The following is a 13,588-nucleotide window of genomic DNA, read 5'->3' as shown; positions in this document are numbered from 1 at the left end:
GCAGTGTAACAAGTGCGTCAATAAGGCAAACTATATTTATTTTTATAAGTGATAAAAAAAATGTTTATGTACACTATTCTTTCAGAAATATGAATTTTCACAGGAAACTACATATTACACGGCAGTGGGTACATTCAGCACTCCAGAAAAGGTTTTGTATCTGGGAGTAACTTATCCTCTAATTTTGATAGAGTGTAAAATCTATTTTCAGGGGGTAAAATGTAACATTACCTTGAAGTGACGATGCGACAGGACGAGGAGCCCTGCACATGAGAAGGGGGCGGGGCAAAGCCCTGCCATAAATGTATCTGTTTATTTTTAGAACGGGGTACCCCTCTGCTCCTGGGCAATTTATTGTTTTGTTGCATTATTTATTTGTATTTTTAAATGACGGCGTAGCTATGTGTTTGTTTGGTTATTTTTATTTTGTGTTCTGGCAGAGGCGAGGTCGGCAGCTCGTCCTCTGCCAAGAGTATTTAAAAACTTTGTGTAGAAGGTGGCCATCTCCCAAATTGATTAAGTGATTAATTTGTTGTTAATCAGGAGATGGTCACCTGCATAAAAGCCTGCAGCTCTCTGCAATCTGGGTGGGTGTTCGGAGGAGTGAACGAGAGAGAGGGAAATGGAGAAACCAAACTGAAAGTAAATAAGACCATAGGATCAGTGAAGGCGATTGCCCAGCCTGACCTGGGTTTTGTTGTATTAGTGTTTGTGATTTGTTTAAAACTTTGTTTTGCTCTGTGAGCAGTGTGTTGTGTTTAAAGATCTATTTTATTTTTGTTTAAATAAACGGTGTACGTCGCGTCTTTTGCCCTGCAGTATTCTGGCCTGACGTCACCACTACATCCATCCCTGTCACACATGAGTAATCTCAAAACGTACTGTACAATCTTTAATGGTAATGGGGTAGGCATTAAAAGAGAGCCTTCCAATTTAACTGCAATGTTATCTTGAACTACTGTACAACCACGCGTGTGTTCTACAAGGTTCTTTATCGGCTCAGCGCATTTTGTTAGTTACTTATTTTAACATTAAATTCTTAAACTCGTGAACATGTTAAAACTTCAATATAAAGCCACACAGATAAATAAAATAAGGAAATGCATTAATACGTTATAAAACAGTTTGTTTAATATTATAGGCACCTTTTTTTAGTGGTTGCCTCTGACGATGGTCCCATTGGATTTGTAACTGGACTGGGGTGTTTACACTTCAACCTGTGTAGCTTGCTGGTGAATTTCTTATTCTTACTGTGACTGGCTGCCAAGACAACAGGGCTAGCCAAAGATTGGATAATGTTTGTTGTGTTGGTTTTTCTTGTGTACAGTTTCCTAGTAACTGAAGACATTGTATTCTGGGAGATGTAGTTGTTAGTGGAAGTTTTTGGCAAAGTAGACAAGCTGTGCATCAAAATTGCAATGCGTATTTTTACGCATTGAATTTGACCTTTATACATATTTCGGATTTTTTAATGAGTAAAAACATCCAGTACGCAGTTTATCTGGACTGCTGGGTACATTTCAGGGAAATTGTTGTTGATGGTTTTGTGGTACTTCAACATAAAAACTGCAGCTCAGATGAACAACAAAAGAAAAAGTACCAATGAGAGTAGGCCCATGAGTGCTCGTCCAGTTTCTAGTAGCCAACTGATCTCAGATCTTTATAAAAAGAGAGTAGTTTCTGGTTGATTGCACTTGAATGGATTAACAGCTGAATAACTAAGATACAGGAACAAACTGTCACGTATGCTCTGAGCCTACTAGAGTATAAATGTTATGGTTCATGTGTAAAATCGGCAAATCTATAGATTAACTGGTATATGTGTAGATTTACCAGCTCTGCGGTCAAAGTATAAAATAACTAAGGAGATGGTAGTAAATAATCTCTTTTACTTACATCCACAATCACCATCTGGCAACAACAATTCACAATACAAAATGTTTTGCCAGCAAAATGACGTAGCACACACTATGATTCTCACTGAAATGCAAAACCTGCGTGCACTTAGGTTATGCTTTTTTCTAAATTAGTTCAACTGAATAATACTACTGTAAAACAGGCAGACCTATAAACAGACAGATCTTAATATACAGGAGTGCTTTGTCCTGACAGTGGGTCCTGACCTATAGCTACTGTAAAACAGGATTTTTAGATACTGTAAAACAGGATTTTTTTGCGGCAACTTAATTTCGCTAATGGCCTTCAAGGACCATTTTTGCTGCAAAAAATGTTTGCGCTTCTTTTTCTTTTTATGTACGGCACATGTATGAATAATATATTTCACGGCACATTAATTTTGCAGATTTTTGATAAAAGTGAAAATAGCAAACATTTCTTGCTCGCGAATTTTTTTTGTCATTAAGCTCCCTGACATTACTTTATTTCCGAATTCACCTCAAATGCTGTAGCATTATAACTACCATCTCCTTAGTTATTTTATACATTAACCGCTGACCTGGTAAATCTACACATATACCGGTTATTTTACAGATTTAACGCTGAGCTGGTAAATCTACACATTTACCGCTTAATCTATAGATGTACTGATTTTACACTTGAACCGTAAAATACCAGGCATAGACGCATACACAGACAGAGAAGTTCACATACCACCAGATCATCAGGATCATCTGAGGATGTCTCCCCAGGGGTTGAGGTAATCTAATCAATTGCCTATCTCTGTTAATATTAGTGGCACGTATTGTATCTAAACTATAACGGTCAATATAGCATGTAAATGTGAGTATTGGGGATGAATAAAACGGAAAACTTTGTTCATATTTGAAACATGGTTTGGTCTCATCCTTACAGCGTAACAAAGCAGTTAACATGTTTATCTTAATTTTTAAACCTTACAAAAGGATTCCAATGATTCAGCATCAACATCATGACAAGGTAACCCATTCCATACACTCACCACTCTGTGTGAAGAAGTGTCTCCTACCCTCTATCGTAAGTCCACTTCATTTTCAACTGCGTGTCCTCTAGAGCTACACAAACTGATAACTCGATTATTCAGATCACGCTCTCCACAGGTGAGCGTCATTAGTGTTGATTGCACTAATTTACCACTCCAAGTGAAATAACTGAAGAAACAGTTGCTTAGGTTTGTGTGGATTGTTGTTCTCGAATAATATCAGCAATCATCACAAATCCATGCAGCTGTTTCTTCACTCCTTTCACTTGGAATGATAAATTAGCCCAATGACCCAGGCCTGGTTGTCGGCACCTGATTTCTGTGGAGAGCTCGATCAGAATAATCGGTTTGTGCAGCACTAGTGTCCTCTGTATTGACCATATGGTTAACTTGGTCGTTTTAAGCTGTTAAAGACGACAAACAAGCCCCCTTTAATTCACGCAGAACCAAACAGTGTGTACTTGATCCTTTGCTCTCTGCCTGCCTTACCATTGGCTTTGAGAGCCGAGAGCAGGCAGGTGGCGAGGCTGCGGGTCACGCTGGTGTCCAGCAGCAAGTCAGGGGGGAGTACGTCCAGCTGGACCATGGAAGGAAAGTGGTAGAGAAGCGAGTCTGGGTAGCTGGGCCTCTCAGAATGGAAAAACAGAGCTGCTTCCTGCAAAGAGAACCAGAGAGTTCGGCAAAAGAGATTCATCAACAAGAGGATGAAACACAGGGAGAACGGGGTCCAGACACACTCCATTCATCTGCAGCACCTGCTCCATTCAATCCATTCATACATATATATTTGAAGTGACTGTAGCTAACAAAAATAAATATATCCATACATCTTATGTTTTGCACTTACTATTAGCAACATGGTTTTAAATGCACATTGCAAATTTAATTCTTGTACTTTTAGGTTAAGGGAAGTTCTCAAGTTTCCATGCCTTACTCTCAGGAAATCTGTTACACTTCCCCTAGGTCAGTGGTGTGCTTTTTATATGCTTTTTATATGCTGCCCCCCTTTTTTAAGCATGTAACCTCAAAATGTCCAGATCTAGCTAAATACATAAGCGTATCACAAAATCAACATACACATCTTTTTTTTTTTTTTTTTTACACTTGTCGCCCCATACTTGGTAGTCGTCATTTCGTTTCTGTTCACTGCAGTTTCACTGACACACTCGCCACTTCAAACATAATTTCTCCAGTTGTACAAGTCCTAGAGTGATCGTCAACGGCTCTGTGACAGGGCGGCTGAGTGGTGATGTTGTTGCTGACGTTCCCAGAACAGATACTGACAGACAACACACACAGGTACTCGGGTGAAATGTGCACTGCATACGTTTTACAGCAGGGCTCCGCCCTGCCCCCTATTCATGTGCGGGGATCTGTTCTCCCGTGCCACCGGCTCATTTGAAAGGTAAGAACTTGGACTAATTACCGGTAGCTGTCATTTATATGTTTATTTAAAATGTTCTATCCTTAAAAAAAAAAATTGTTTTCTTTTTTTTGCAGAACTGCCTCTTTAGTCACAGTCACGCCCCCCTTCCTGACTCTCCGCGCTCCCCGCCTGAATGATGTCTTCAGGGCTAAAGCATGCTGTTGGCTAAAAGTAAATAGGGGAAGCAGCATACAGGACACTACCTGAAAGCAGGGCTTGCAGAGACTTTACAGTGCCATGTTTTTCTTTCAAAACTGTACATTTGAGACCTACTGTACAGTATATAGCGAATGAAAGTACTCGGCAGCTAAGATTTATGAAATTATTTTGTGAGCTGCAAACACTTTAAAAGACAACTAATACACAAAAGGAGGCATCTTGGATTAGGTCACTGGATGTACAGAAACAGCTCCACTCGACATGGCAGACTAGCAGTGCAGTCTACAGTTCTAGCAATATCAAACAAACACTCTGGCTTCACCAGTGAAAATAAGAAACAGGATGTACAGGAAAAGCAAATGGAGCACTAAACTCCCCCAGGCCACGCTGCAGCAGCTGAGGAACACCTGGGCCTTCATAGAAGTGTTTACAGTAAACACTGGTGGCAGCAGCAGAACCATCCTCGCAATGCCACGCCGCCTCAAGCACAGCGCAGCTTTGTTTTAGATTTACACTCAACTTACTTACTGTCAATGCTTCACATTGTTGCATCTTTTGTGTTATTCTCAAAAGCACACTGCCTTAAACCCTTCTGGTTTGTGGACCCCTTCTTTGTTTGACCCCACTAGATATCCACCTGTTCTTCAAAGATATGCAGAGTACTATACTATACTAGGCTAAAGAGAGCTGAGGTGAGGCTAAAGGGGCAGGAGTGTACCTGGCAGTGCTGTGTGATACACTGCTGTTACGAATTCTGTCCCGTCAGTCAGATGAGATGAAAAGGGTCGAAAACCATGAATGCACACAAGGCTGGCTCTTTTGCATTGTGGTTCCGATGCTTGTTTACGATGTGCGGGGTCGCCGGTTTGCGCTCAGCCTCACACCGTTACACTGACAATTTCAACACAGCTTGAAGCACCTTACTCTGGCTGTATGAAAATGTCAATGAAGCCCATTGTTTGATAAACAGCACTTAGATACTCACTCAGAGTGACTGCAAACATTATACAAAGTTCATAGGACAGTTAAACTGCATTTGGAGCTGCCTGTTGTTTAAAATCATACAAAAGAAACTTACGTTGTTACTGCCCACCTCTTCTCTTCTCAGCATCCATCCAAGGACTTTTATTATTATTTTCTGCATCACATTTTAACTCAGCTTTGCATTGCATCTATATTTTACTGGACAATTAATTAATTATCAGGTAGTCACATGAGAAGGTGTATATCAAGTATAAGAAGAGGTTGAATTATTTTATTTTTCATGATCTCATCGTACATTCCTCTTTCAATATGTTGCACTCATGCACGACAATGATTTTGAAATTAATTCAATTGGCATTTTATTGTTCTTTATATAAATATATATATATTTTTTTGCATTGATGTGCTAAACTGAATCTGCACACACATAACACAGCTCCACCTGCAGGTGCACAAGAACACAAAGTAACTAAACACCACACAGGAACACGTCAGCTCGTTTTACCCACTAAAGCATACCACTACAACACTGCACAAGTCCTGTTTTCTAGAACTAGATTGGGATTTATTTAATCTTTACAATTAGCTGTTTCTAATAGACAGGGTAAGCTGTCCTGTGTCTTTAGAATTATAGATGTTTCTACTGGATGGTTTGTTAAACTATGTCTCTATTTAAGAACATAAGCAAATGAGGAAGGCATTGCTCTCAGACAGGGGCGTCATTGTATTTTTGTTTTGAGACTGTTGTCTTTTTCTTTTCCCCCTGATACCATTCTTGGAGAAGGGGTGACTATTATTTTGACCGACAGCTTTTTAAAATAATAAAAGCACGGTTTTTGTTTGACCTTGGTGTGGACATTCCCTTTCTGCATTTCACCACGCACATCCTGACAAATTGTCATTTATGTATTTATTTAAAATGTTCTATCCTTAAAAAAAAATAGGTTTTATATTTTTTATAAAACTGCCCCTTTAGTCACAGTCATGCCCCCCTTACTGACAGTCCGCGCTCCCCACCTGAATGATGTCTTCAGGGCCAAAGCATGCTGTTGGCTAAAAGTAAATAGGGGAAGCAGCATACAGAACACTACCTGAAAGCAGGGCTTGCAGAGACTTTACAGTGCCATGTTTTTCTTTCAAAACTGTACATTTGAGACCTACTGTACAGTATATAGCGAATGAAAGTACTCGGCAGCTAAGATTTATGAAATTATTTTGTGAGCTGCAAACACTTTAAAAGACAACTAATACACAAAAGGAGGCATCTTGGATTAGGTCACTGGATGTACAGAAACAGCTCCACTCGACATGGCAGACTAGCAGTGCAGTCTACAGTTCTAGCAATATCAAACAAACATTCTGGCTCATGTCTTCACCAGTGAAAATAAGAAACAGCATGTACAATCAAAGCAAATGGAGCACTACACTCCCCAGGTCACGCTGAGGAACACCTGGGCCTTCAAAGAAGTGTTTAGAGTAAACACTGGTGTGGGAAAAATGAGGAGGCAGCAGCAGAACCATCCTTGCAACACTACACCTCCTCAAACACAGCGCAGCTTTCTACAGCGCTGGCTCAACCCACTCCTGCAGTTTTCTTTTTTTTGGTGTTTAAATGATAATTTAAATAATGCCGTATTCACCCCGATCAAGCAAAGGATGGGCTAAAGAAAACCAGAATTTAACGAAATTACAAGAATCTAAAATCAAAATAGGGTCAAGTTGAAACCCGAAAATGCACATCACAGCCCCACAGAAGCCTAAATCTCGTTTTCAAATCTGTTAACTTTTTCTTTAGAGCATACATGTATAAATAATGTTACCTTCCCTTAAGCAATATTAATAGTTTCTTCCGCAAGTCAATCCCTCTTTGCTGTCTCACTGTCTCACTTCTTCCGTTTTCCACCTGCTGTGGCAAACAAGACATTTCCCTTTGACTCATCATGGAGTCATTAACATTCTACCATTATAGAAATAGAATGCAATGTAACTCTGTGTTGTCAATCTAAAATCACTGGACAACCATGAACTATCAATCAAAAACAAATGAATGTCGCCGACGTCTCGAGACTGAGCGCGAGCAATTACATCACTTAGCAACTGTCGAGACTGAGCGCGAGCAATTACATCACTTAGCAACTGTCGCCGACGTCTCGAGACTGAGCGCGAGCAATTACATCACTTAGCAACTCTCGAGACTGAGCGCGAGCAATTACATCACTTAGCAACTGTCGCCGACGTCTCGAGACTGAGCGCAAGCAATTACATCACTTAGCAACTGTCGCCGACGTCTCGAGACTGAGTGCGAGCAATTACATCACTTAGCAACTGTCGCCGACGTCTCGAGACTGAGCGCGAGCAATTACATCACTTAGCAACTGTCGCCGACTTCATTGCGGATTACATTAGAAAAGAATGACGTTTAAAAAACGTTGACATTTGTTTGTGAAGAAAATTTCGACCACTGATATGTGATTATATTAGGTGCCTGGGGGGAGAAAAAGTGGAAGACATAATGGAGCATAAAAATCATCTGGGTGGGGGGCTGCCCCATAGCAAATGACGCCCCTGCTCTCAGAACTTTGTTAAGTACGGTCTTAATGGATCCCAGTGATTTTGACTAGGTAGCCCCCTCATCACTCTGTGTGGCAAAGTATCACCTTCCCTCGTCCTAAGTCTATCTCCAGTTAATTTACAACTGTGTCCCCACTGGTCCTGGTTTCTGTACTGAGCTTAAACAATTGGTTAGGGTTAACTGTGTTGGTTCCTTTTAAGATTTTAAAGACTTGAAGTGTTTCTGTTCTGTGTCTATCACTGTAACTGCATTTAATGGGCAGTCTGACCAGTCCTGTGTCTCTCACTGTAGCTGTGTTTATTGGGCAGGGATGCTGACCTGTGTGAGTGTCCGGCCAGGGGCAGTGGTGGCGGTGGGTTTGGGGTATTTCTCCCTCATGGCCGGTAGCCAGGTGGCCTCACACTTCTTGTGGAAAGTCTTGATGTCCATCACTCCCAGGGCATAGCCACACAGCTCCTCCTCCTCCTCCAGGACGAAGCAGTACTCAGGGCTCAGACTCAGGGCCGCGCCCAGCAGTCTGCCGGGGGCAGGGAGAGAGGTCAGACAGGCACCGGCACACTCACAGCACAGCTCCAGCACCCCCCCAGTGCTCACTCCATGACAAATCACCCAAGAATGGTTGGATTTAACACCGACCCCCACCTCCCATTTACACCAAGCACAGTCCTTAGGCTTGTTCCAAACTATTAAATAAATAAATTTGTACTTTTGACCCTGAAGAGGTCAAATATATTAAATCAAATTCATGCAAATTCATCCGAATGTTGTTTTTTATTCAACCATTTCAAAATGACTGTATAAAAGTTCCATTGACTGGTGTGACTTTTGTTCTAGTCATTTACAGAACACAGCACATTTTGGAGGGAGGGAGGGAGGCAAGGTTTGATATTTTTCACAGCAATCGAAAAATATTCCCTCCATATAAACTTTGGAAACGAGAAGAAGAGACACTGACCTTTCCATTTTCATTTCTGGGGTTTCACCCCTGGGTCAAAAGGTCAAAAACTTTGTTAAGTAACTTGTTTGTTTTGCAAATATGTTTTTAATATCAATTTTGGAATAATCCATTTCCTAAAAAATTATGCCCAACACAAGTCTCTAGCATAGTTATTCAGTAAAAGTTGTATTAAAAGTAGGAAGGTCCAAAATAGACAACATTTTGACCTCTCTATAAATTTTCACCCCTTGACCCAAATGTGTTTTTTTTATTTATTTCAACAACCTTAAGCACCGAGTTTGGAATAAATCATAGGAGTTTGTACGTGTTTAAAATGATCATCTGTGACTATTAAACATTAAATCATGCAGAATACAGAAATCACATTGAAAAAAGCAAATAATAAATACAATGAAAGAGTCTTGGTCTAAAACTAGTTTACAATGACCTGCATTAACAGCATGCTTAAAATCTTCTCAGAACCCCCAGGGTATTAACACAGCCACTTTAGTTTCTGCATCTCCTGAAACACAACAATAAACTGAATGTCTGAATCCTAGGAACGCCAAGAATGGAAATAAGACTCCTATGGCATAGCATTTTCACCCATTCCAGGTTTTTAACATGTGCTTGATTAGCCACAGAGTACAGGCAGTAAAACCAGGTGTGGATCAGGACCTCTATGCAATGGGAGTCTTGTTTCCAACCTTGAACTCACCTATCCCCAACGAGGTCAGGGTGGCACTGCGAGGCATCAGGCCCACCTCTGGTTTTACAGTGAAGCAGTCTGCAGATCCGATACAGCTCCACCTGCAGCAGCACAGAGACAAGAGGCAGAGTCACTCCACAAGGACACCCAGAGAAGACTGTACCACAGAAACAGAACAAAACACAGTGTGACAAGAAATAAAAAGTACAAGCATGGTAAAATAGGTAGGCATTGTAAAGCCAGGAGAGCTATGGTAAAACACATTAAAATTAAACTATGGCAAAAGGTAAAACTGCAACACTACATGGCTTTACTTTTATAAGGGTACACTTGCACAGTCAGAGAACTTGGGTTTAGAAACCCCTCTACTTTTTAAAACAGATCTTCATATATTTCTATGATTTGTATAGAATATTGAACAGGGCTCTGAAAGATACAAGCCGACATCCACTCCACAAGTAGCGGCTACCAATAAGCTTCACCACGAGTGGGCTTACAGGCCTCTGTCCTCAGGTGGGTGCAAATCAGCTTGCATCTTACTCAGCACCCCATACTATATTTGTTATCATATATGCTTAAATAATAATAAATTAACCCCTTAAGGTACACAAGGAACTAAGCAGTTACTCAAACTGATTCTTCTTAAAATACATTTAAGTAGGACTCAAGTACCACAAAGAAGCTGACAATTTGGATTACTGTGCCTGGCTCCCCATGGCTTGTATAACCATACGTGAGATGGGGGGGTTGACGCAATGTGTGATGCAAAAGTGAAATATTATTCTACCCAATGTCACTCTTGCTAGGAACCAAGCAGACACAGACACCCAGAGAAAAAAGTACAGTGCAATAATAAATAAAAAGTAAAAACACAGTGCGATAAATAAAAAGTAAAGCACAGTGTGATAATAAATAAAAAGTAAAGCACAGTAAATTAATAGGTAAGCATTGTAAAGCCCATAGTCTGGTAAAGCATATAAAAAGTAAAAAAAAACATGGCATGTGTTTGAATTCAGAGGGCCCGTCTCAAACCTGCACTGAACTGGTAAAACCACATTGCTGTCTTATCTTCATGTCTGCTCAATAAAAGATTTGCCTGTGGAAATCTCTGTACATTGTTGTCATGACGACCTGGGGGCCCAGTGTAATGGGAATTGCTTATCTGATCGAATGGTTTGTAATCATGAAGTAAAACACATATTGCTAGACTCAACAGAAACTATAAATTTGTGGACTTAAAGGGGAATGGCATGGTTTGCATACATGAAGTAAAATGCAAAAGTGAGAAAGATCTGTATTATTATTTTGGTGAGAGGTTGAAGCAATGTGTCCAAGAAATGGTTAAAAATCCACCCAGCAAGAGGCAGACACACAAAAATACAGAGTGGCCCTTTTGTGTAGAAACAGGCCAAGGCATAAGAGAGGGTGCTGCTGACTGCACCTTGTCCCTCGGGAGGAAGGGGCGAATGCTGTAGAGTTTGGTGGACGGGAAGACGGGGGGCGGGTGGGTGAACAGTTCGATATTCGTTCCCATCGGCAGCATCATCTGGAAGAGAGAAACAGGCAGGGAGAGGAGAGTTACCTTGTTTACCAGTCACAACTGCTGCACCTGCATGCGAAGAGACACTGTTACATACACACACACACACACACACACACACACACACACACACACACACACACACACACACACACACACACACACACACACACCAGGAAGACGGTGCAGTCCTCTCTGGCATAATAACAGGTACAATCCAGGGGCTTTCTATCACACATCGGAGTCTGCTGTAAAACTCAACTGAATGTATGCAACAATGGCAGCATGTTAAACTGAAAATGATAAAAGTCTGGGCTGTTGGTTAACAGAGTCTCTGCCCTACAGTAAGGCTCGACGTTATTACTGTTTCCTATACTGCACTTAACTGTTAAAGTATTTGCCTGGGAAAACGTTTTAAATAACCTTTTGAAAACTTTGATCAAGTACCCCCCTCCCCGACAACAGAACCTGCAGGAGTTTCGAAGATTAAAAAGGGATAATCAAAGCAGAAAGTGCTGCAGAGAACACAGAACCAGCCAAAGTGCTGCAGAGAACACAGAACCAGGAAGTGAAAAGGCACCCTGTCGCAACATCGAGGGGAAGGCAGGTGCACTTACCTGTAACTCTCCAGCAATGCCCCCCTTGAAGACCCAGGGCTCCGACTCCCCCAGCAAGTCCACCGAGGCGTTGCTACGACACCCTGCAAGGGACAACAGACATGAAAAGGGAGTTTAGATTCATATTCAAGTACACTGTTTTACAATGCATCAAGATACCATAAATTGAACTTGTGAAAAACAAACTGAAAATCAAGGCCGGATCCCCATTAAACAGAAATACTACGCCGCAGTATTTAAACATTTTTTACAGCCTAAGTATGAATGTTAACAAAATAGTTAAATGGAAAAAGAAAAAGCTCATACTGTTTGTGGAATGCAGTGCACCGACAGTATACTAGTGAAAGGAATCCATACAGCACCTTTCACACATAGTAATTAGAGAATGGATTTCATATAGTACCTTTCACACAGAGTAATTAGAGAATGGATTTCATATAGTACCTTTCATACAGAGTAATTAGAGAATGGATTTCATATAGTTCTTTTCACATAGCTTTTTATTTCTTATTTGAATTCACTCCTATTTACTACTGACTTTATTGTATTTTATAACCGGTCGTATCTGTAAAGTGATATTTTGTAACAACTGTAAGGTCACCCTGGATAAGAGTGTCTGCCTTTCCCACAGATAAAAACGTCTCAAAGTGCTTCACAATCCCTCAGCAGCACACAACAGAGGAGACCATGTTTCAGATGCTGGTTTCACTGTGCTGTCATGGCCAGGCTGGCCTGTGTGTTGAGTCTGGTGAAAAGGGAAGATGGAAATGGAGTCTGTACGTACAGTGAAAGCAGTTCCTCCAGGAACTGAAGGAGTAGTGGTCACACAGCACCCGCCCATCTAGAAACAAGAACAAGGAATTAAACCTCTCGCTGTGAGATACTTCCTGCCCAATGCCGCACTGCAAACCCAGACAGTCAAATTAAGCAGCTTCAATATCAATAACAAGGTCTTCTCCTGCTGGAATATTCCGACAAACTATTACTTAACTCTGAACTAGCTGGTGGAAAAAACATCTAAACCAGTAAAAAACTACTTTGGAGGTAAAATAAACCCTACACCCCATCATATTACCCATTAAAAGACAAGAGCGAGAATCACACTTCTGAGCAGTAGAATGTGTGTTACTCATTTCAGACATCATGTATGCATTGCTTTCATTTGCATGAACACATTTCAAGCAGTGCTTTGAACAGGACAGGACATTTCTTTCCTTTTTTGTTGTCAAATCAACAGATTAATGAATGAATTTATTTAATACCTGCCGATAAATACATATAAAAGGTAATTACGAGTATCCAAAAGCACTATATTAACACATTACCTCACTACCTTGGTATTTCAGAAAAATTGTGACATATTGAAGGCCCAGTGAATGTCAGTACAGTCCTTGATTTAGTTCCTTACTATACTAAACTGAAAAATACAAAATGTAGAAACCTAATAAATTAAATGACAAATGTTTCAACTAGAAACGTTTTTTTTTTTTTTTTTTAATATATAAAATTTAGTCATTGCCAATGATTTTTACCCCAGTTTTCCCCCCAATTTGGAATCGCCAATTGTGTTATTAATCCCGGTTCACCGCTGCAACCCACCAGTGACTTGGGAAACACGCATCCTCCAAAACGCGTTCCTGCCAAGATGTAATTTTTTGCACTGCGGATCCACAGCAAAGCCATCAGACCTATAGTGCCGGAGGACAATGAGATATGAATGGCTCCAC

General features: G+C 40.7%; 1 protein-coding gene across 6 annotated transcripts in view; it reads right to left on the bottom strand.

Annotated features, from left to right (window-relative positions):
• The window catches only part of si:dkey-183c6.8 (protein O-GlcNAcase), a 32,777-nt gene that overhangs the window by 990 nt on the left and 18,199 nt on the right, over positions 1-13,588 (bottom strand). For 3 of the 6 annotated variants that reach the window (XM_034015555.3, XM_034015556.3, XM_034015559.3), the window contains 6 exons: positions 12,646-12,702; positions 11,862-11,944; positions 11,146-11,250; positions 9,714-9,805; positions 8,377-8,575; positions 3,407-3,572 (listed from right to left, as the gene is read on the bottom strand). In XM_034015555.3, the coding sequence (XP_033871446.3) occupies positions 3,407-3,572; positions 8,377-8,575; positions 9,714-9,805; positions 11,146-11,250; positions 11,862-11,944; positions 12,646-12,702 (702 nt within the window). The other 3 variants (XM_034015558.3, XR_009309250.1, XM_059003411.1) reach the window with 3 other exon arrangements.

This window comes from Acipenser ruthenus, chromosome 2, assembly GCF_902713425.1.
Source record: "Acipenser ruthenus chromosome 2, fAciRut3.2 maternal haplotype, whole genome shotgun sequence".
Taxonomy (NCBI): domain Eukaryota; kingdom Metazoa; phylum Chordata; class Actinopteri; order Acipenseriformes; family Acipenseridae; genus Acipenser; species Acipenser ruthenus.
This window is presented reverse-complemented; position numbering and strand designations above follow the sequence as displayed.